Here is a 25043-nt window from a genome sequence, read left to right as displayed (position 1 = left end):
TTATCTTAATAATCAAATAAAATACAGACATAGATTTGAGAGCAGCAAAAAGGTGATGACTGAAGCCATGAGAGTATAATTATTTTGTCAATATTTACATCCCTGAGTAGACTAAGATCTATAAGGCAGAGGTTATATCTATCTTGCTCATCACAGTCTCTCTAGCATCTAGCACAGTGCCTACTGCATAATACGTGCTCAACAAATATTGAATGAAAGAGTAAATAAAATAGATTCCTCCTCAGTTGGAGAAATGGAAAAGTGAGACGTGCTAGGGATAACACACTGGACAACACAAACATTTAAGGGACTGAAACTAAAAAGAATCCCTCAAAGGATACTAGGGGGAACTCATCAGTGAGTAAGAAGATAAGCCAAAAGAATAATGTCAGAAAAGCCAGGGGATATGGAAATTTTAAGAAAAATGTAGTGATCAGTGTTTAAGTCTGCAGAAAAAGGCTGAATAGAGTCCATTTTATCTGGGAGGCCTTTGGTAATTAGTAATTAGTAATTTGGTAATCAGTAATGCCACACAAATTCTTAGCATTGTCCAATTTGGGGAAATTCTTATTAAACTTTTCTAATACATAAGATTTTGTCATTTCAGGTTTTCTTGGAAAGTGATTAAATTGTCTTTGAAACAGTGAAACTCATGGGCCGGTTTATCTTAGATGGTCTCCCTGAAGTGGTATATTATGATTTGTATGTTACATTCAATGATGTTACTCATATTTGTGAAATCAGTGAAAACTTAAATCTTTCTCCAATGTATCTGAATAATTAACTCCCTTTCATTAGATTATCAAATAACTCAAGAACTTTAAAAAATTTATCTTTCTATTAATAAATTTGCTTTGATGTAATCAAAAAAGTTATTAGATTTGCTTCTTTAGGCCACAATAATTTCTATTGCCTAATTTGCTTATAAATGCTTTTATTTGATTAATTTTAAAAATTATATACATCCAAATTAATGTAATTTCTTGCTTTTTTCATTAAAGCATTCTAAAATATCTTACTAAATGGCAGTTATAATGGTATACTCCTAAGCCAACTTTCCCTTACTCAGATCCTCCAAATGCCTGTGACTACTCCAATGGTATACTGACAACAGAAGTGAGAATCACAAAAAATTAATAATTAATTTTTTTAAAAAGTGAGAGAGAGGAAAAACCTGAGTAGAAAGAGAATTTTTAACCAAATTACAACCCATTCATCTCGCTTTCACCAGGAGCCCTCCCAGAACCTTGGAAGGAAGTCCTAAGTGAGAGACTCTGAAACTTAAGCATCATCTGGTTCACAATAAATTTGCCTCTATTGGTAACCTTAACATTCTCTGTGAAATAAGAGGCAAGAAAAACAGTTGCTAAGAGATGAATAAGACCAAGGAGCCTAAGCAGAATATTGAGGACTCCTCACTAAGGAATTAGTGTTTAACAACCTGGAAGTAGGTATGAAGTCCAAAGGATTTAAGGGTAAATACAACTAAATGAGTAGAGGTAAAAGGACTTGGAGTGTTGGCAAACTCCTCTATGTAGAAAATTCTAAAGAAGACACACACACACACACACACACACACACACACACACACACACAAATACAAGAATTAATAAACAAATTCATCAAGGTCACAGGATACATGATACATATACAAAAATCAATTTTATTTCTGTATATTAACAATGACCAATCCCCAAGATAAAATTAACAGTCCCAATTCATAACAACATAAAAAGAATAAAACACTTAGAAATAAATTTTAATAAAAGAAGTTCAAGAAAACAAAACATTTTTGAGAGGGCTAAAGATCTCCATGGAAGAACATACCACATTCATGAATTGAAAGATACAAAAATTTTAAGGTAGAAATTCTCCCCAAATTGATCTATAGATTCAATACTATACCTATCAAAATCCCAGGAGGTTACTTTGCAGAAATTCACAAGCTGATCCTAAAATTCATTATGGAGGGCGCAGAATAGCAAAAACAATTTTGAAAACAAAGAAGGAAGTTAGAGGAATTATATTTCTTGATTTTAAAATGTATTAAAAACTATAGTACTTAAGAGAGTGTGGCACTGACATAAGACATATAGATTAATGGAATAGAATAGAAAATCCAAAAATAATTCTTTACATTTATGGTGAATTTATTTTAGGCAAAGATGCCGAGGCAATTCAATAAGGAAAAATTGGCCTCTAACAAACAGCACTGGAACAATTGAATATCCATGTGAAACAGGATGAATTTAGATCCTTACCTCATATCATACACAGAAGTTAGCTGAAACAGATCATAGATCTAAAGAAGAGCTAAAACTATAAAACTCTTAGAAGAAAATACAGGAGAAAATCCTTCTGACAGGCTTAGACAGAGTTCTTACATACATCAGCAAAAGCACAATCTATAAAACAGATAAATTATATTTCATCAAAAATAACAAACTTTGCTTTTCAAAAGACATTATTAAGAAAATAAAAAGATAAGCCACTGGGAGAAAATATTTGCAAATCATAGTTCATATAAAGGCCTTATACCCAGAATATAGAAAGAACTCTTACAATCACATAATAAGAAAATAAACCAATTAAAACTTGGCAAAATATTTGAGATGTTTCACTAGTAAGATATACAAATGATTAACAAACAAATGAAAAGATGCTCAACATCATTAGTAACTTGGGAAACACAAATCAAAGCTACAATGAGATACTATTTTACACCCACTAGGATGACTACAACAAAACAGGCAGACAATAGTGAGTGTTGACAAAAACATGGAGACACTAGAATCCTCATTCACGGTGTGGGAATGTAAAATGTGCAGCCCCTTTGGAAAACAGGTTGGCAGTTAAAAAATTAAATATTGATTGGCAGGGTGCGGTAGCTCACGCCTATAATCCCAGCACTTTGGCAGGCTGAGGTAGGCGGATCATAAGGTCAAGAGATTGAGACCATCCTGGCTAACATGGTGAAATCCCATCTCTACTAAAAATACAAAAAATTAGCCAGGCGTGGCGGCGGGCACCTGTAGTCCCAGCTACTCAGGAGGCTGAGGCAGGAAAATGGCGTGAACGTGGGAGGCGGAGGTTGCAGTGAGCCAAGATCATGCCACTGCACTCAAGCCTGGGTGATAGAGCGAGACTCCGTCTCAAAAAAAAAAAAAATTAAATATACATTAATCATATGACCTAGTGATTCCACACTTAGGTATCTACTCCAAAGAATTGAAAACATATGTCCACACAAAGACTTGTATATGAATGTTTACAGCAGCATTATTCATAAGCACCAACAAGTGGAAACAATCCAAATATCCATCAACTGGTAAATGGATAAATAAAATGTGGTATATCCATACAGTGGAATACTGTTCAGCAATAAAAAGGAACAAAAGTATGGATAAGTGCCACAACATGAATGAACCTCAAAAACATAAGTAGTAAAAGCCAGATGTAAAGACAACATATTGTATGATTCCATATATCTGAAATGTCGAGAAAAGTATAAATCTATAGAAAGAGAAATGTTAGTTGCCTGGTGAGCTGAAGGTGAGCACAGAGATTGATTGAAGATGGCATGAGGGTCTGGAGGGTCTTTTCTGGAATTAGTCGAGTGTTCTAATATTGGATGTGGTTGCCAATCTAATAGCTAACATTTGGTGGCACAACTCTGTAGGTTTGCTAAAAATAATTAAATTGTCTCCTTAAGATAGGTGAATTTTGTGGTATGCAAATTATATCTCAATGAGGATGTTTTTAAAAAGATATGGGGTAATAAACTATGGGATCAAGGATAGAAAACAAAGTAAAGCCAAAATATGGTTGGGAAATTAAGAAAAAATATTAGCATCCTTAATTAGACTGAAGAAGGGAAGTGAAACTGAGAGAGCTGCAAGAGAAATTTTTGGAGTTGACATTGAAAATTTTAGAGATGATAAGGTCTAGCTTTACAAATAAGAAAAATTAAAGGATAAGTACTCTTTATTTCAAATAATTTATAAAAGATTCACAATAGTAATCCTCTAAAAGTAAATACTGCTAGAATATTTCAAATATGGTCTGATTTGGAATATTGAACTTAAACACAACTTTGTGAGGTGAAGTATATCTATATTTCATTCAGGTTTTTAATATCTATTTTATAGGCCTTCTACAATTAATTTGCATTTTCAAAAGACACTTTATTCTGAGTAGCAGATGTGCTGAGCCAACCAATGTGCCAACTAATATGCTGAGCCCTTGCAAGACGCAGGCTGGAAATGATGTCAGGAAAAACACAGAACATGAAAGAATACTTTGCTGGAGGCTAGTGATTAAGCCCAATTGTAATTAAACAAATGAGAGAAGAAATTAAAAACAGCAATGGACCCCAAAACATAGTTCACTGATCTACTGAAAGTTCCTTTCAGGCTCCATAAATAAAGATGATTATATCTGAGTAAAAAGCTCATGTTTCTTTCCCTTAACTCTTTTTTTTTTTTTTCATCCCACATTTTGGCCTATGAATCCTTTACCTCTTCAAGACAGAAGATTATAAGCTCTTTTCCTTTATCAAGAGCAACTAAGTTTTATGGCCTGATATTTTAAAAATAATCAATAATCTAGCTTAAAATCAGCTTTTAGTAATGCAACAAAAGTCACTGAACTCTAGAAATTTGGTTTGATTTTATACAGTATACCTTTTTCTATGGAATGCATTATATCTATCAGTGAGAGTATAAAAACAATAATTATTTCTATTCATCTATTACAAACTGTAATTTGTACTAAGTGTCTAGTTGACTAGTTACTTCCAAAATTGTTTTTAGTATGTACTATTTTTATATAAGTCAGATCCCAGACTCCTAATTTGTGATCTTTCAGCTAAAAATGAGCAAAAATCACAGATCTATGGAAACATGTGAACAAAATAAGCTGTTAAAAGTATAACTCAAAATGATGACAAAATTAGAATACAGAATAAAAATAACACTTCCATTTGTATGTCTATGTTTCTTCAAAAATTTGAAATACTGAAGATAACATGCAAAAATGAAAATAATTAGGATCAAGTGTATCAGTCCCATAATATCCTGAAGCGGCAATAATTATTTGGTCTAGTCCCAGTCCAGCCTTTAAAGGTAAATCTTACCATCCATGAAGGCTTTGGTGGATAAATCAGATGAGCCTTCTGCAGCAGATATGGGCCAAAGCTATTACAGAAGCCAAAAATGAATACTGATAGTCCCGATTAAAATACAAAAGTTGGGGTCACCTGGATGGCATTATCCTGTTGGTTCAACACCAGATTTCTAGGAAAGGATCAAGGGGATTTCTGATGATAAAAATGGTCACTTGTTTTGTGAGTGGATTTCATTCATGGATTCATTCAAAAATTATGTATTGAGCATCAGTTATGTGCAAAGCATTTGTAAAAGGTAGATGTTCAATAGGTTATTATCAGAAAATGAATTAAAAATTATTAGCTCACAGAAATTTATTCAGAATATTCCTGGTAATAATTCTTAGATAAAAAACAAAAACTTATCATTCAAAACACTCACCCAGCATACTTTTTCAGTCATCCAGAACCTGTGTCATTTGCCATGTCGAATTAACTTATTGCCTTCCCTTTTCTAAGAGCTAAAAGTTATTCAATTCAAAAAGGAATTACTCTTTCTCATAAACATTCTCAATATATTCAATTCAAATTTTAGGAAAGAAAATGTACTTCCTAGTTTCTTTAGAACGCTGGATTTTATCTTTAGGTATTATAAACCCTCCAAAGATTATATAAAAGCAGAATTAACATGCTTTACACTAGATATTTCTGAATTTAAGGAGTATGTTAATATTATTTAGGAAGTTTTCTTATTCTATTACTTTTCTTGTCACTGGACTATCACTCAGAGGATCAAATACACCAAGAAATATTGGTGAAGAGGTAAATTAGTTACCGTGCTTTCATTCTAAATGCCACCACAAAATAAGAACAGTAACAAGGCACTAATAGAACAAGGTATATGCCTAATTTAAATTTAATTAGCAACACTATTCATTGAGATAATGGTTTAAAAAAGAAAAAAGAAAACCTAATCCTGTTTCACTTTTCTCAATCACACCAGACATAGAAACCATATTACTAAAATGTATTTGGCTATTTACAAAGTTAGTATTAAGCATATCTTTTCAATCTTTATAATTTTCAGTTCTTTAATCTTACCTGAAGATGTATGATTGTCTATATTTAATTTTTAGCTCATCTTGCAAATGACTCAGTTGTTTCTTTACTTTCTGAAATTCATTTTGTTGACTTTTTAACTGCATGCCTACATCGTAAATTCTAAAAATATAAACAAACATCCCTTAAGTATTCTCTCATATGTACAATTTTCAAGTTAACATTTAAATATACTTACTTTTAATAAAAAGGAGTAGAAGAAGAAACTACGTCTCTTATATATGCTATATGAATGTACAGAAAAAATATGGAGAGACCAAATCTTGGGCACCAAATCCTGGGGAGGAGAGTGGAATTTATGGGCAGGGGGGAAAAGTAAAGAATATTGAAGAGAGGCAGAACTTTTTATCTATATTCTTTTGTATTGTTCAACTGTCTACAATGAACATAAATATTAATCACAACTAAAAATATTAATTTAATTTCATTTAAAGTAATACATGTTCAAATTTAAAATGTCAAATATTACTGCCTTAGTCCATTTTGTGTTGCTGTAAAAGAATACCTGAGGCTAGGTAATTTATAAAGAAAGAAAGGTTTACTTTGCTCACGATTCTGGTGACTGGAAAATTCAAGATTGGATAGCTGCATCCAGCGAGGGCCTCATGTTGCTTCCACTTATGGCAGAAAGTGGAAAGGGGCATGTGCAAAGGGATCACATGATGAGACAGGAAGCAAGAGAGAAAAAAAATCAAGGAAGCCAAACTCTTTTTTTGTGTGTGGCTTTCGGTAAGAAGTCATTTGGAAGAACATGAGTTAACTTTTGGTATAATGAATGAATGAAAACTTAGGATCAAAATTACAACTGTAAGTATATAAACATGAAAAGTAAAATTTACATGAGGAAAAAGATGCCTGACATTTTATCCACATGGTAACACTAACTCACAACGTCAAAAGAATAACATGGTAACATTATAAACTTGATCTAATACATCATGGCAATGGGATGTTTAGCTTAATTAATTAAAAAGACAATAAGATTTGTTAGCATGTAGCTGCTATAAACAGTTATTAATCTATTTCTAATATAAATGTACAGAAATACTGGTTGCCAAGAAAACACATTTTTTACCACATATAATCAAACAATTGAAAATGAACTGAGGCATTACATTCAGCTGTGAATAACAGGAAATACTAGAAATTTCCTGATAAAAAGAAGGTGCTTCTTCTCACATGAAAGTCTTGGGTGAGACCAGTCACTGCACAATTCAGCAGAGGAATAAGCTCCCACCTAGTTGGTTTTTAATGGCAGCATAGTAGCTGTCCACCTGAATCAAGAACAGAGTCACTATCAGTAGGAACAACAATGCTCGTAATACAAAGTAGACCTTAAACCAATTCAATCTATAGATTAGGGGAGTTGAGCATCAGAGAATATTTCCAGCCATGACAATGTGAATTAGTTCTCTCGTAAACACTTCATAATTGCTGGGGGGAAAAGCAATGAAAGGATGTATCTTTAATGTGGAGCATCTGGGGACATCTCTGGAGAGCTACAACTCTGAGAAAAGGAAAGTCAAGTGATTTGGAGGGTACTCTCGATTTGCAAGCCAAAGAACAAGGACAATGGGCTGAAAGCCGGTGGCCATGCACCTCTCTCTCGCATTTTAACAACCTGCTATCTTGGGAACTAATCCATTCTTGCCAGAGCAAAAACTCCATTCACTCACAAGGGAGGGGATTAATCTATTCATGAGGAATCTGCCCCTATGACCCAAACACCTCTGATGAGGCCGTACCTCGCAACAATGCTGCCTTGAGGCCCAAATTTCATCACGATTTTTGGTGAAGACAAACCACATCCAAACTGTAACAATGACTAAAAGGGTTATAAAAAAAATAGTAACCACGTGCTTCTACCCCAATTCCCACTGTCAAAGGCAACTACTTTTAATGTTTTTTTCCTGTTTCTCCTAGTATTTACCTCCATATTACTAACATGTTTACACTGATATTTCCTAATATTTAATTTTATATATTATTTAGTGATACATATCAGTTAAGATCTAGTTATGCTACATATAATTGCCACCTGAATATGATGGCATAAATATATATATAATCTCACATAAAACAAATGCATTGGTAATCAGTTCAGTGCTAATATCATATAGGGCCTCATATCCTTCCAACTCTCTGGTCTATCATCTTTGGTATTTGTACTTTATTCTCATAGTCCATGATGGTGGTGAAAGCTTCAATCATTACATTCCCATTCCAGGCCAGGAACAGGAGAATAACAGCCTACTCCATCTGTTTTAAGTCAATTTCCTTAAAGTACCACTGAATACTTCTACTGAACTTAGATACATGGCCATACTTAGCTGCACATGCAGATGGAAGGTGTCATCCTTTAAAGATTAGCCCCCAGATATATTCTGTTACTTAGAAGGCAAAATGGATGTTGGGGTAGGTAGCTAATAAGAATTGACCCTCCTATACATATCTACGTACTCTTCTCTTAATCCTCCCAATATAGTTAAATCAGCACTTTTTATTAAATTATATTTAGTATTCACATTGTTATTCACTTGTGAGCAACATAAAATGCCATGATTATATTTCTTTCTTGTATAACTTTTTGTTGTCTCTGGAATTAAAAATTGTCTCCTTTTCTTCTTTCGTAGTTTTCTGGGTACCATCATTTATTCTTCTTCCATCTTTGATGGAGAGGTAATTCTTCTCCTGACATCTTCAGACACAGCAGATAATCTTTCCAAATCATTTCTTTACCAGGAGGTAGCCTTCCTGGAGCTTTCTATTCCCCTGCTATAGTCTGGTTTATGCTCTGGTTTGACTACACAGCTGTCATCATAAGACTTCCCTTCTCCATCACTTCAGGAACTGTCCTCATCTCTCTTTCATGTCAATTCTCCTATACCCTGGTTCCAAAGTTTTATTCCTTCTTGGTTTACTCCTAGGAGCAAATCGTCCAGAAATGTCCTGTGCATTGGCAGTAAATTTGAGACTCTGGATGTCTGAACATGTTATTTTATCTCAGATGGAACAGTTTGGCTGAATAGAAAATCATATATTTGAAAAATATTCAGCAGAAGATTAGGACACCATTCCATTGTTTCCTAATTTCCAGTGATGCTGCTGAGAAATCCAATGACATTCCCATTTCTATTTCTTTGTGTGATATATGGTGGGCCCCCCACCCTTCCCCCTGCTTCAGAAGCTTTTTCTGAAAGAAAATTTTTTACTTTTCACTTGGGTTTCTTCAATTTGATCACAATGTATCATCATGTTAATCTTTTGTCATTCTCTGTGCTGGGCACTTGGTGAGTACTTGCTTTAGAAACTGATTTCTTTAGTTTTCAGAAATTTACCCTAGGGAGAATGATGCTTTCCTGTCAATTTTCTGTTCCTGTCTGGAACATCTTTCTATTGTTTTAGATGTGGAATTTCTTGAACAGATCTCTTAGCTTTCTTATCCTTTCTCTACCATTTTACCACTTTTAACTTTCTGTTCTTTCATTATCTTCCATCCTATTAAAGTTTTAACTTCTGCTATCACATTCTAACTACCTAAATTTCTTTCTTATTCTCCAAAAGGCCTTTTTTAATTGCCCCTTTTCTTGTCCCATGAATACAATTTGTATTTCTTTGAGGATATCAATTCTAGTGTGTTTTTGAAGTTTTCTTCAGTTTGCTGCATTGCTTCTGTTTCTCTTTGAGACTCTTTCTTTGTTTTACTTTTTGACTTTCATGTTTGAGGCTCTGCTCAGAAGGCTGATTATCCTTTGTTGTCTGTTCATAATCAAGAATGAAGTACTCTCACAACCAACATCATGCTGAATAGGCAAAGGCTGGAAGCATTCCTCTTGAAAACAAGAACAAGACAAGGATGCCCTCTCTCATTACTCTTATTCAACATATTATTGAAAGTTCTGACCAGAGTAATCAGGCAAGAGAAAGAAATGAAGTACATCCAAATAGGAAGAGAGGAAGTCAAACTATCCCTGTTTGCAGATGACATGATTCTATATCTGGAAAACTCCATAGTCTCAGCCCAAAAGCTCCTTCAGCTGATAAACAGCTTTGGGAAAGTTTCAGGGTACAAAATCAACATACAAAAATCACTACTATTCCTATACACCAACAAACAGCCAAGCCAAGAGCCAAATCAGGAATGCAATCTCATTCATAATTACCACAAAACGAACTGAATAGGAAAACAGTTAACCAGGGAGGTAAAAAACCTCTACAATAAGAATTATAAAACACTGGTCAAAGAAAGCAGAGCTGACATGAACAAACGGAAAAACATCACATGCTCATGGATAGGAAGAATCAGTATCATTAAAATGTCCATACCACCCAAAGCAATTTAGAGATTCAATACTATTCCTGTCTAACAATGATATTCTCCACAGAACTAGAAAAAAAACTATTTTAATATACATATGGAACAAAAAAAAGAGCCCAAATAGACAAAGCAATTCTAAGCAAAAGGAACAAAGCCAAAAGCATCACACTGTCCAACTTCAAACTATGCTACGGGGCTACAGTAAGCAAAACAGCATAGTACTGGCACAAAAACAGACACATAGATCAATGAAACAGAAGAGAGAGCTCGGAAATAAGAACACACACCTAAACCATCTGATCTTTGACAAAGCTGACAAAAACAAGCAATGGGGAAAAGACTCCCTATTCAATAAATGGTGCTAGGGTAACTGGCTAGCCATATGCAGAAGATTGAAACTAAACCCCTTCCATACACCATATACAAAAATTAACTCAAGATGGATTAAAGACTTAAATGTAAAACCCAAAACTATAAAAAACCTGGAAGACAACCTAGGCAATACCATTCTGGACGTAGGAATAGGTAAAGATTTCTTGACAATGATATCAAAAGCAATCACAAGAAGAGCCAAAATTGACAAATTTGATCTAAGTAAACTTAAAAGCTTCTGCACACCAAAAGAAACTATTGACAGAGTAAACAGACAACCTACAGAATGGAAGACAAAATTTACAAACTACGCATCTAAAACAGGTCCGATATGCAGCATGTATAAGGAACTCAAATTTACAAGAAAAAAAACAAACAAACAACCCCATTAAAAAGTGGGCAAAAGACATGAACAGACACTTCTCAAAAGAAGACATACATGTGGCCAATGAGCACATGAAAAAAAACTCAATATCATTGATCATTAGAGAAATGCAAATCAAAACACCAATGAGATATCATCTCACACCAGTCAGAATGGCTATCACTAAAAAGTCAAAAAAAAATAACAGATGCTGGCAAGGTTATGTAGAAAAGGAAATGCTTATACACTCTTGGTGGGAGTGTAAATTAGTTCAACCATATTGTAAAGCAGTGTAGCAATTCCTCAAAGACCTAAAAACAGAACTACCATTCAACCCAGCAATTCCATTACTGAGTATAAACCCAAAGGAATATAAATTATTCTACCATAAAGACATTTGCATGCGTATGTTCACTGCAGCACTATTCACAATATCAAAGACACAAAATCAACCTAAATGCCCATTAATGACAGATTGGATACAGCCATAAAAAAAGAATGCGATCATGTCCTTTGCAGGAACATGGATGGGGTTGGAGGCCATTATCCTTAGCAAGCTAACACAGCAATAGAAAAGCAAATACCACATGTTCTCACTTATAAGTGGGAGCTAAATGATGAGGATGGATGGACACAAAGAGGGGAACAATAGACACTGGGGCCTACTTGAGAGTGGAGGGTGGAAGGGGGAAAAGATAAGAAAAAATATCTATTGGATACTAGGCCTAGTACTTGGGTGACGAAGTAATCTGTACAACAGACCCCCATACACAAGTTTACCTATATAACAAACCTGTACATGTACCTCAAACCTAAAATAAAAGTGTAATTTTAAAAAATGAGGTACTAGAAGCACAACTGGACTGGTTTCTACAACAAGCTAATTAAGACAAAGGGAAAAAAGGAAGAGAGGCCTTTATAGATAAAAGAGAAGCAAGAAATTTAATAACTAAATATGACATATGGACCTTGTATGAAACTCAATTAAAACAAATTGACAGCGGCTTTGCAGCACTGTTCACAATAGCAAAGACTTGGAACCAACCCAAATGCCCATCAGTGATAAACTGGATAAAGAAAATGTGGCACATATACACCATGGAATACTATGCAGCCATAAAAAAGGATGAATTCATGTCCTTGCAGGGACATGGATGAAGCTGGAAACCATCAATCTCAGCAAACTAACACAGGAACAGAAAACCAAACACCTCATGTTCTCACTCATAAGTGGGAGATGAATAATGAGAATACATGGACACAGGGAAGGGAACATCACACACCAGGGCCTGTTGGGGGTGGGGGAACTAGAGGAGGGATAGCATTAGGAGAAATACTTAATGTAGATAATGGGTTGATGGGTGCAGCAAACCACCATGGCATGTGTATACTTATGTAACAAACCTGCACGTTCTGCACATGTATCCCAGAACTTAAAATATTTTTTAAAATGACAGTAAAAATTTTTTTTAAAGAATTGAGAAAATTTAATTATGGAGTGGGAATTAGAGAATACCAAGGAACTGTTGCTAATTTTGGAATGATAATATTGTGATTATGTTTTTAAAAAGTCACATCACAGTGAAGTAAGTAAAGATAAAATAGCACATAGACTAGGAGACCACGATTTGTCTTAAAATACTTCAGTAAATAAAAGAAATGATAAAATAAACCTAATAAAATCTTGATAATTTTAAAATCTGTGTAAATGAGTATTTATTTTATCATTTTCTCCTAAAAAATTAAAAACAAAGGACTGAAATGCTGCCTATAAGCTTCTGTGTGTGTGCAGAAATTGTTAAATGACAAGATTTATTCTGGGATGATCAGGTGAGCAAATAGTTATTTTGATAAAATCTCTGGATATTTCCTCTTTACCAGACATTCTCCCAATCTCTTGACAAGGTTCTGGGAATTAAGGGAAAGCACTTGCGCCATTTCAGGGGATATGATGCCATTATTCCAAAAGTCAACTTTTACTTAATTTCTTTATTTTCATTTCACCACCTCCCTTTCACCACTCTCTATCCTTAGCTACAGCTAGTACCACTGAGATCAGAGATACAACATCCAGAATTCTTTCAGGGAAAGTTAACTATATGTTTTGAGCAGGTCAGGCGGGAAAGAACATCTAGAAGCCTAAATACACCTTTAAAAAATTAAAAATCAGTAGCATTTCTATACAGTAATAATATTCTAGTGGAGAGCCAAATTAGGAACACAATCCCATTTACAATAGCCACAGAAAAAGGAAATACCTAGGAATACATCTAATCAAGGAGGTGAAAGATCTCTGCAAGAACTACAACACACTGCTGAAAGAAATCAGACATGACACAAATAAATGAAAAAATATTCCATGCTCATGGATTGAAAAAATCAATATTGTTAAAATAGCCATACTGCAAAAAGAAACTTATAGATTCAATGCTATCCCTATCAAACTATCAATGTCATTTTTCACAGAAATAGAAAAAAGCTATTCTATTTTATTTTCCAAGATGGCAAACTGGAAGCAGTGTTAGAATGCCTCTTCCACTTGCAAAGTCAAAATAGTGAGTAGAGATTCACACTGTTAACTTTTTTCCAAGAAGCAATGCAGGACCTTAACAGGAAAATGGAAGGAAATCACAGGCCCTCTGAAAGAAGCAGCAGGCTGCAGCCTACACTATGAGCCAGGTGAAAAACTATAAGTCCTCAGAGTGTGAGGTAGGGGAGTCTGCCTCCAGGATATAAACTCATACCAGGGAACCTGTGTAGCCTTAACCCTACACAGCACTGGAACTGATACAGTGAGTGGTGGGACATAAAAAAGTAAGAGCAGCACAATGAAGAGCCTTGTGCACATTCCCAGTCTCTAGTATGGACCAAGGGAAGCCATGCCTGATTCTATATAAAAAGGGAACCTCGTGAAAGTCTGCCAATTAATTCAAACAGTGGTGGCAGGTTGAAAGAAGCTACCAGCTGAAATTCACAATACAATCCTCGAGTGGGGATGAACTCCCTTGGCCAGAACCCAGGCGTGAGTGGGAAGTGTGCAGTAGCCACAGGCACAGGAGCTGGGTGCCTGGACTTTGACAGCAGATAGGGAGGCCCTGGGATAGTTTTGAGTTCTGAGCATAGGCTGTCTGGAATTTAACTAGCTACTGTAAGTGAATACTGCAAGTGAGAAACCTGCCTTGCCCAGTGCATGGGAGCTGGGTGAGACATACTGCCACCTGCTACCCCCCACTCCTTATGCGAACTCTACTGTGCAGCAGAGGCAGCTACACTCCTTCCTGGAATATTATCCCAGTGGCTAGAAAACCATCAGAGACTCAGAAGGAGGAGGCTGGGAGAGGGGCACAGGATAAAACACTACATATTGGGTACAATGTACACTACTCAGGTGATAGGTACACTAAAATCTCAGAATTCATTATTATACAATTTATTTATGTAACCCAAAGCCACTTGTATCTCAAAAGCTATTGAAATAAAAAAATTTTTTTGAAAGAAATTACAATGATTATACTCTAGGCTCCTGAGAAAATAGAGTATAAATTGGTGCATTTCAGGAAAGCAATTTAACAAAATATATCAATGTATCAAAAAATGAAAAAGAAAAAAAAATCCTAAAATTTACATGGAATAAAAAAAGAGCCCTAATAGCCCAAGCAATACTAGCAAAAAGAACAAAGCCAAAGGCATCACATTATCTGACTTCAAACTATACCATAAGGCTACAGTAACTAAAACAGCATAGTATTGGTATGAAAACAGACACATAGACCAATGGAACAGAATAGAGAACCCAGAAAAAAAGCCTCACACCTACAATCATCTGATCTTTGACAAAGTCTACAAAAAAAAAGCAATTGGGAAAGAACTCCCTTCTTAACAAATAGTGCTGAGATAACTGGCTAGCCATATGCAGAAGAAAGAAACTGGACCCCTACCTCTCACCATATACAAAAATTAACTCAAGATGGATTAAAGATTTAAATGTAAGACCTCAAACTGTAAACATCCTAGAAAAAATCCCTAGGAAATAGCCTTCTCAACATCAGTTTTTCCAAAGAATTTACAGCTAACTCTTCAAAGCAACTGAAAGAAAAACAAAAATTGACAAAGGGACCTAACTAAACTAAAGAGCTTCTGCACAGCAAAAGAAACTATCAACAGAGTAAACAGACAGCATAGAGAATGGGAGAAAACATTCACAAACTATGCATCCAACAAGTCTAATATCCAGAATCTATAAGGAATTTAAACAATTCAAAAAGAAAAATACAAATAACCGCATTAGAAAGTGGACAAAGGACATAAAAAATATTTCTCAAAGAAAATTTTTTGAGAAAAAATATTTCTCAAAAGAAGATGTACAAAAGAAGACGTACAAGCAGCCAACAAACATATGAAAAAATGTTTAACATCTCTAGTCTTTAGAGGAACGTAAATCAAAACCACAATAAGATACCATCTCACAGCAGTCAGAATGGCTATTATTAAAAAGTCAAAAAATAACATGCTGGCTGGGCTGCAGAGGAAAGGGAATGCTTATACATTGTTGGTGGGAATGTAAATTAGTTCAGCCACTGTGGAAAGCAGTTTGGAGACTTCTCAAAGAACTTAAAACAGAACTAGTATTCAACCCAGCAACCACATTAGTGGGTATATACCCAAAGGAAAATAAATTGTTTTACTAAAAAGACATGTTCATCACAGCACTAATTCACAATAGCAAAGACACGGAGTCAACCTAGGTGTTCATCAGTGATGGACCGGATAAAGAAATGTGGTACACATACACTATGGAATATATGGAATACTATGTAGCCATAAGAAAGAATGAAGTCATGTCCTTTGCAGCAACATGGATGCAGCTGGAGTCCATTATCATTTTCCCTCCCAACTTTTATTTTAGATGCAAGGCATATATGTGCAGGTTTGTCACCTAGACATATGGGTGATGCTGAGGTTTTGGGTACAAATGATCCCATTACTCAGGTGCTGACCACAGTACCCAACAGTTAGTTTTTCAGCCCAACCCCTAGTAATCCCTCCATGATTCAATTATCTCCCACAGTGTCTATTGTTATGGAAACCATTATCCTAAGCAAATTAATACAGGAACTGAAAATCAAATACCACATGTTCTCACTTACAAGTGAGAGCTAAAGATTAAATATGCATGGGACAATAGCCACTGGAGACTGCTAGAGAAAGGAGGGAAGGAGAGCAGTATGGGCTGACAAACTATTAGGTACTATGCTCACTACCTGGGTGACAGAATTATTCATACCCCAAAGCTTAGCATCACGCAATACACCCATGTAACAAGCCTGCACACGTACCCCCTGAATCTAAAATAGTAATAACAATAAAACCTCCGCCTAATTGGGAAAAGAATAGATTTTTAAGGAATCCTCTTTTTTCATCCCCACTTAATACCTTGGCAAGGACTTCTCTTATTTCTCTTAGCATACTAAGAGAAAGGAGTTAACCAAACATTGTTTTTAGGATTCACATCTTTAAAAACTTGACAAAGGAAGGTAGAAAATAAAGAGCTATAAAAGTATAGTCCAGAAAAATGCTTTTTAAAATGATAACATATATATGTTAGTGTTAAAAATTAGCAAAAGCATTAAGTGGAACAAAGAAATTTTCATCTTTATAAAAAGCCCAATGCACCAAGAAAAATAACATAGCTCCAAAATATATTTTAAAAAATCTGTTAAAAAATCCAATGAAAACAAATTACTAATCATAATGGGATGTATTCATACTTTTCTCACAGAAATGGAAAGGATCACAATAACATAAAAATAGGTAAAGATATTGAAGATTTCTTTTTTTTTTTTTTTTTTTTGAGACAGACTCTCACTCTGTCGCCTCTCCCAGGCTGGAGTGCAGTGGCGTGATCTCGGCTCACTGTAACCTCTGCCTCCCGGGTTCAAACGATTCTCCTGCCTCAGCCTCCTGAGTAGCTGGGACTACAGGCGCATGCCACCACACCCAGCTAATTTTTTGTATTTTTAGTAGAGATGGGGTTTCACCGTGTTAGCCAGGATGATCTCCATCTCCTGACCTCGTGATCAGCCCTCCTTGGCCTCCCAAAGTACTGGGATTGCAGGCCTGAACCACCTGCAATGAAAATTTAAACATACATCTAATAATCCTTGGGCCAAAGAGAAAATAAAAATGGAAATTACAAGCTATTTAGAAATAAAGGATAATGGAAGCACTACATATAAAAGTACTGTATTAGTCCATTTTCACTCTGCTGATAAAGACATACTCAAGACTGGGTAATTTACAAAAGAAAGAGGTTTAATTGACTCACAGATCCACATGGCTGTGGAGGCCTCACAATCATAGTGGAAGATGAAGGCAGAGCAAAGGGATATCTTACATGGTGGCCGGCAATGAGAGAATGAAAACCATGTGAAAGGGGTTTTCCCCTTATAAAACCATCAGCTCTCATGAGACTTATTCACTACCACAAGAACAGTATGGGGGAAACTGCTCCCATGATTCATGATTCAATTACCTCCCACTGTGTCCCTCCCACAACATGTGGGAATTATGGGAGCTACAATTCAAGATGAGATTTGGGAGGGGACACACAGCCAAACCACATCAAGTACCAAGATGTAAATGCATAGCCTTAAATTCATTTATTAAAGAACAAATAATGAATATTCTTAGTGTTATGACCCAAGAGAAGGGTACAAATGACAAAAAAAATGAAAGCTCAGAAGCAAAGTAACCATGAACATACCCAATCCCCAGATGCTGGTTTCTAAATATCATTCTCCAATTAAAGAAATCAGGGCATTTTAGAAAACTGGTTGATTCCAGTGCTGAGGCAAGAAAACTTCAAGATAAGCCTAGAACATTTTGTGATGCCAGAAAGTAAAGAAGAGCTCAACAGAGGACAGAGGCAGGTTAAAAGGGCACATGTTGACCTAAGCGAGCTACTAATGTCCAAAACAAGAAGAATCAAGCAATAAAATAATGATAGTATTGGATTATAACCCACAAAATTAAAGTGAATGAGTCCACACTGATATAAATAACTGAATGAACAATTGAGTAATAAAAGACAGCTCTTTTATTACACAGAAAATTTCCAATTAATACATGTAGAAGAAACGAGTGAATGAGAAAATCACCATTAAAACTGTACAATAATAGCCACTGCAGGCAAACTCTACTGATAGTACTGAAAAAACAGGTAAAAGGTTGAGAAGAAACTGAATATTCGGAGAGTCTCAAAATATCTACCACAAGATATTTATTAATTACAAAGGGAAAAATAATAACTATACAGTGAAGGAACCTAGCAAATACCAGTTTAGCCACGTGATTAAGGTTAACTTCACCAGTAATAAGATACTGACATCATGACACACACCCTGATATGATGCACTGAGAAGGGCACATCATTTTTTTGTGGTATTCTTACCAAAAATGAATAATCTCATCACAATAATTAGTAAACATCAGACAAACCCAAATTGAGGGATATTCTACAAAATAAATGACCAGTATTTAAAAGCCTCGAGACCATGAAAGACAAAGAAAGACTGAGGAACTGTCACAGGTCAAAGAAGTCTAATAAGAAGATATGAACTCTAACTGCAATGTGGAATTCCAGGTTGAATTCTGGACTGGAAAAAAAAAGATATTACTGAAAAAATATGATAAAACCAAAATAAATTCTGTAGATTAGTTAACAGTATTATAACAATGTTAATTCCTTAGTTTTTATAATTGTACCCTAGTTATGCAAAGTGCTAACATTGTGGGAAGTTGTGTATCTGAAAACTATCTGTACTATTTTTGGAACTTTATATAAATCTAAACTTATTTTTTGAAAAGAATCATTTGGGCACGTACAATGAGTAATCTATAAGTGTCAAATGTATCTCTAGTACAAATTGTGGTATAAAAGAATGGGTACATTTTAAATTTTGGAAGTTATGAAATATTATTTTAATAGCAAAAAAGGAAACAGTCTTCATGGTCAGTATATGCCAATAATGGTCAGTATTAGAGGAACAGTTAAATAACCTATGGTCCTATGGAATACTATACAAAAAATAAAAATATAATAAAGTAGACTTGTATGTCCTAGCATGGAAAGAATGCCAAGATTTATCAATGGGGAAAAATGCAAGCTGTAATTCACAGATGAACAAATACGACATGAAACCATATATATTCATGATAGTTCTATATGTACATATATGTCTTTAAAACTTTAGAAAAAGAATAGAAATGATCTTCATCAATGTTAAAGCAGGGTGATCTCTACAGAGAGAATCAGGATTGAGAAGGCTGGTCATTGGAACTTTAGTTTTCTTTCCTACATTATTTAGATTATTTACAATGAAGATGTATCTATGTGTTACTTAAAAATCTAAAAAAATTGTTTTAAAAAGCCCAGACAGTCTCATTACATGTCTGTAAAAATATCTCAGGTTTATAAATAGAAAAAATGTAGAAATAGTAGATATTTAAGTTTATATAGTACACTGCTAAATTATAAGATTAAACATATGTATTAAACATTCCTTAATAGAAGCCCATTGCAGTTAACATTCACTCAGAAAAGAATTCTCAGTCCATTTTTATAAAACGTTTTTCTTTTTATACTTTTAAAAAACATGCACATTGAAACACTTTCCAAGGTCACTTCTTTAGTATATATTTATCCAAATGAATGTTACATACAAATAGCTTCTCAAGCCATCTAACTAAACTCTCTGAGATGTGTGGTCACGTTAGTTCACTCTGACTTGGCTATACTAGTCTACTTTTCTTCTTTCATATCAAAATGATATGGTTAAAAATGACATTACTGGAAAAGCACAAATGTTTACTTTTACCGTACACATCAACTTTATGAAATAATTCATGAAATACTACAATACAGTATGTACTGTGCTAGCACACAGTTTTCTCTAACGGTCACAATTCGGCACAGAATGTGAACACTATGTTGATGTAAGGACATAATGTTGTCTACTCAGAGGGTGTTCCTGAAAATAGTGGGTACTAACAGCATGTTCTAGTGGAGAGAGTCCTGCACTGGGAGTTAGATGACTTGCATTATAATCCTCTTGCCAATGCAACCACGAGAACAAGTACATTTATTATCCTTCAGTATTTCTCAGTTTTTCTTAGTTAACATAATTAAAATGGATAATGTGAGAATCACTGAGTTGTAAAACAAATTAGAGAATGATATTATAGTCCCTTCTTAATTATTTTCATGTGGATTATCGATTAATATTACACATAATGAAAATATTCTAAAAGGAAATACTTTTAAAACTCCCTTTTAACTTCCCTCCACTCTATAATGAAACACTTTAGAAAACACAAGAAAGCTGCCACATCATCAAGGATTTTACCACCTGTAATCTGCACTCTTTTTTGTCAAGCTCCTGGTTCTAAAGATTAATTTATTTGCAGTCTTTCCCTCAAACTGATTTTGCAGCAATCAAATATGACAGGTGGAAGTTCTGGGTCTGAAAAAGTGAAGTGGGGGATTTTCAGGATTACATCCTACTAAGGTCAGACAGGCAAAGGTATCCAAATATCAAGGGGAAAATTAGAACTGCAACAGAGAAATCAATCAAAACAAGGTAGTACTTCAGGAGTTCTTGGGAAACAGAGTTCAGAAATTGACATACGACTGCCAATTATAAGAAGTGGCTTCTATACCTGCTCCTTTGAAATTAACCACTACCTAAATTCATTCAGAAAATTAAACTACCTTTTAAGGAAGCAGGGAATGGGGGGATCCAACTATTATAGATAGATAAATCATTTAGTATTTAATACAACCAGAAACAACTCTTATTTTGCAGAGAACTCATAAGCACTTTGTGAAACCCTTCAGGCAGAAACTAAATCACTGTACCCATTCTCAGGAGCTATGGCAACTTCAAAAATGTCAACAAGAGAATGCACAAGACCAGAAATGTCACTAACACACAAGTGTATAGAACAGTAGCAATATTTAAAACCAAATTATTTGGGAATACAATTACTTAATTTCCTCTTCAGTGGTATTATACTGCTTTTATTTAGAAAATTAACATGACACCCATTTATATCTTCCTATGAATTCTAATTTACTCATATATATCCTTACTGTTAAGATAGTCTTAATTTTATACTGAAGAGTCATTATCCTGTATAATATCAATGTACTTTTAGTACAATCTATACATTGATAACAAATTTACTCCTTTATAGCTTGACTCCTTCTTAAGGGTGCTTGCCCTATTGAGTTAAGGATCAGAAATATTTACCTTTGCTAACAGGTAAGGGAGTTCAATATTCCAACAACATTATCTTCTAAAAATATTGGCTTGACTTTGATACCATACATTCATATTTATTCCCTCACCCCTCTATCTCTCTCTCCCCACCTCTCCCAAAAAGGCAGGAAAAAAGTACCTGCACCGGACTGACTCAATATAGGTTTTTAAATTAACCTCATTTAATTAATCTAATTTGAGCTCTATTTGGTCTTTGATTCTTCATTTATTTTCCTGTTTCTTTAATATTTAGATAGTCTATTAAAATAATAGATCTTCCTTTGACTGAATATGGTACTCTTAAGTTTTCCTGGTGCAGAAACAGAAGTTAAAAATCTTAACCCTGACTTAATAAAAAAAATAAATACACACACACATACATAGGTTGGGCACAGTGGCTCATGCCTATAATTGTAGCACTTTGGGAGGACAAGGAAGAGGAGTGCTTAAGGCCAGGAGTTTGGGACCAGCCTGGGCAACATAGCGAGACCCTGTCTCTCCAAATATATATATATATATATATATTTGCTATATGATAGATCCTGTCATATATATATCTAGCTGGGTGTAGTGTGGCGTGTCTGCAGTCCAGTTACTCCAGAGGTTGAGACAGAAGTATTGCTTGAGCCCGAGCGTTCAAGGCTGCAGTGAGCTATGATCATGCCATTGCACTCCAGCCTGGGAATAAATATGAGTGACACAGTGTGAGACCCTGTCTCTAAAAATAAAAAAATAAAAATATTTTTAAAAGTAAAAAAAAAAAACAACATGATTCTGTATTATAGAGCTTATATATAATTTCACAAAAAGGAGGCAAAAGGGTTTAGTGTATTTTTCTTGAGGATAAGGGGATATAAGATAGCTTTTAGAAAAACTAAAATCTCCAACATATTAAAGTGTTCTTAATAAAATCATGTTGTTTATATAAAACATTGTCTTAAATACTGTTACCATCATTTTAAAGTATCCTTAATAAAATCACATTATTTATTCTTTAGTGCAAGAATGTTTCTTACTGCCCTTATTGCTCTCTCCCAGCTCTGGTAACAATGCCCAGTAGGCGTTGGTAAATATTCTTCTATTGATTAATTCTAAAGGATAGAAAAGCATATAAAATCCTTGGATAGTCTTTCTCATGCAGTGGGTAACCACTGTTTGGCCAACCAATATAATTACCTTTCTGTGGGGAATTAACCCTTTATTCAAGGAACTGTTTCTTTCCACTCCCTCTTCTAGCTTCAACCAATCATAAGACTGCCACAGAAGTTTCCATGTTCTATGACCCAACCCAACTGGCTAAGTGGATAAAACATCTCCCCAACACTGAGTCAATCAGAGCTCTTCTGTAGGATTCTTTCCTTGGGACTAGAGAAAACAATAGGCAATCCCTTTCAGGTAGCAGTAGATGTAAGAAGTAAAACTTAGGAACTGTGGACAACCACTTTTCCTGCTATGAGAAAGTTGATTTGCAGTTTAAGAGAATAAAGTTGACCCTCTAGAGAAGCAGAGATGAAATACAAAAAGAAAATCTTAAGGGTAGTAATGTCCTTTGTTAAGGTTATTCCTAAGGTCTAGCTACATAGGCCCTTCCCAGAGTTCATTTTTTCCTTGAAACCTATCATCCATTAAACATTTTTTGCCTAAGCTAGTTCAAGCTAAATTTTAGTCACAACCAAGAGTCGTAACTAATAGTGTATGGCCCAGGATCTATCATATAACAACCTTAAAATTAACTTACAAGAGGTTGGTTTGAAGACTGCATGCTTCTACTGATCCTTAAAAATGGGAAGTATACAGTTAAATAAGCAAATAAAAATAAATATGGAAGGGAAATAATTATTCTAAGTAAAAAACAAAAAATCACTAAAAGTCAGAGAAATGGAAATTAAAACAATATTTTAATCCAACCAATTAACAAAGATATATCAAAAGTGAGTATAACCAATATTGTCAAATTACAATGGAAAGGCATTTTCTAACATCATTTGTGGGAATATTCATTTTTATAGACTATTTGAAGCATAAAAATGCTCAAATTCTTTAACCCAGGAATTCTACTGCTGGGAATCTAGCCTAAAGAAATAGATCTAAATATAGAAAACATTTTTGTTTGCTTTGGTTTTGAAGAAAGCTAATCACTGCAATAATTTGCAGTAGCAAAAAAATCTCAGAGTAATACAAATGGTTCAGTAAGAAAATTATTTACTCAATGTAATATTTGTCATTAAAAATAATGTTTATAGTAGGTATAAAATAACAGAAAAATGCTTACATTATGGTGCTTTTTTTAAAATCAGGATATTAAACTGTATAATTAAATGTTCTTAAAACTATATATATTATAAAAATAAATCAAGCATTTCTCTATGAAAGCTTTTATAATATAAGCTAGATAGTATTCGGTAGGTTAACAGGAAACATGATTTGTATTCTGAGGAATGCTATTAGTGAAAGTTGATTTCTACCAGGAACTAACACCTTAAGTGAAGGAAAAAATTTGTTCTCCAAATATAGGAACACATAGCTACTCCATTTAAGGAGCTGGCCTTGCCTCCTTTCTTTACTGTTGGTGGTTATGAAATGTATAACAATTTCTAGAAATCAAATTTTAGTAGTCTTACATGATGTCCAGGATGTCTTCAGTGATCTTTAGATATATGTTTGTCCCTCAGCTAAATACCCTGAATAATGAAATGTCTATAAAAGATTTAAAATTTTATTAAAATTATTACAGAAAACGTAACATATTTTGATTGTGAAACTCAGCTTTTAAATATTTTTCTCACTGAAATTTACTTTAAAAAATAATTTCTGACATTCACTGGGCAATATAATGAACCCATTTTAAAAGAAGAGACTGATTCCTAAAAATTAATATAAGTTATTTTATGAAGTGATATTAAGGGTAATCTTCATCTATTTCTATTTTCCAAGTATTCCGTAATGTGCACAGTGAAAACAAGATTTTTTTTTTAAAGAATAGGAAATAGGTCGGCAAATCAATAAAAAATTCATGTTTGAAACTATGAAAAGAGTGAGTGCACTTGAAACAATACTAAACCCATTTATTAATGCACCCCAAAATATCACTAGATTACATTTGTTGTTTTAAACCCTGGTCTGTTTTTCTTTGAAAACATTCAAGAAAATTATATGTGAGCTTCTGGAAATAAGGCAGAGAACTATAAGAAAAGAATCATTGGCCTGGTGTGGTGACTCACACCTGTAATCCTAGCACTTTGGGAGGCCAAGGCGTTTGGATCACAAGGTCAGGAGTTCAAGACCAGGCTGGCCAACATAGTGAAACCCTGTCTCTACTAAAAATACAAAAATTAGCTGGGTTTGGGGCTGGCGCCTGTAGTCCCAGCTATTTGGGAGGCTGAGGTAGGAGAATCACTTGAACCCAGGAGGCAGAGGTTGCAGTGAGATGAGACCACGTCACTGCAC

The 25043-nt window shown here is 34.5% G+C and overlaps 1 protein-coding gene across 2 annotated transcripts in view; it reads right to left on the bottom strand.

Annotated features, from left to right (window-relative positions):
• LEKR1 (leucine, glutamate and lysine rich 1) overlaps nucleotides 1–25043 on the bottom strand; it is a 223055-nt gene that overhangs the window by 122198 nt on the left and 75814 nt on the right. For both annotated transcript variants that reach the window (XM_004037896.4, XM_055381886.2), the window contains one exon: nucleotides 6206–6325. In XM_004037896.4, coding sequence (XP_004037944.1) covers nucleotides 6206–6325 — 120 coding nt within the window. The remainder of the gene's footprint in view (nucleotides 1–6205; nucleotides 6326–25043) is intronic.

Source organism: Gorilla gorilla, chromosome 2 (assembly GCF_029281585.2).
Source record: "Gorilla gorilla gorilla isolate KB3781 chromosome 2, NHGRI_mGorGor1-v2.1_pri, whole genome shotgun sequence".
Taxonomy (NCBI): Eukaryota; Metazoa; Chordata; class Mammalia; order Primates; family Hominidae; genus Gorilla; species Gorilla gorilla.
The sequence above is the reverse complement of the archived record's forward strand: the minus strand, read 5'-3'. Positions and strand labels throughout refer to the sequence as shown.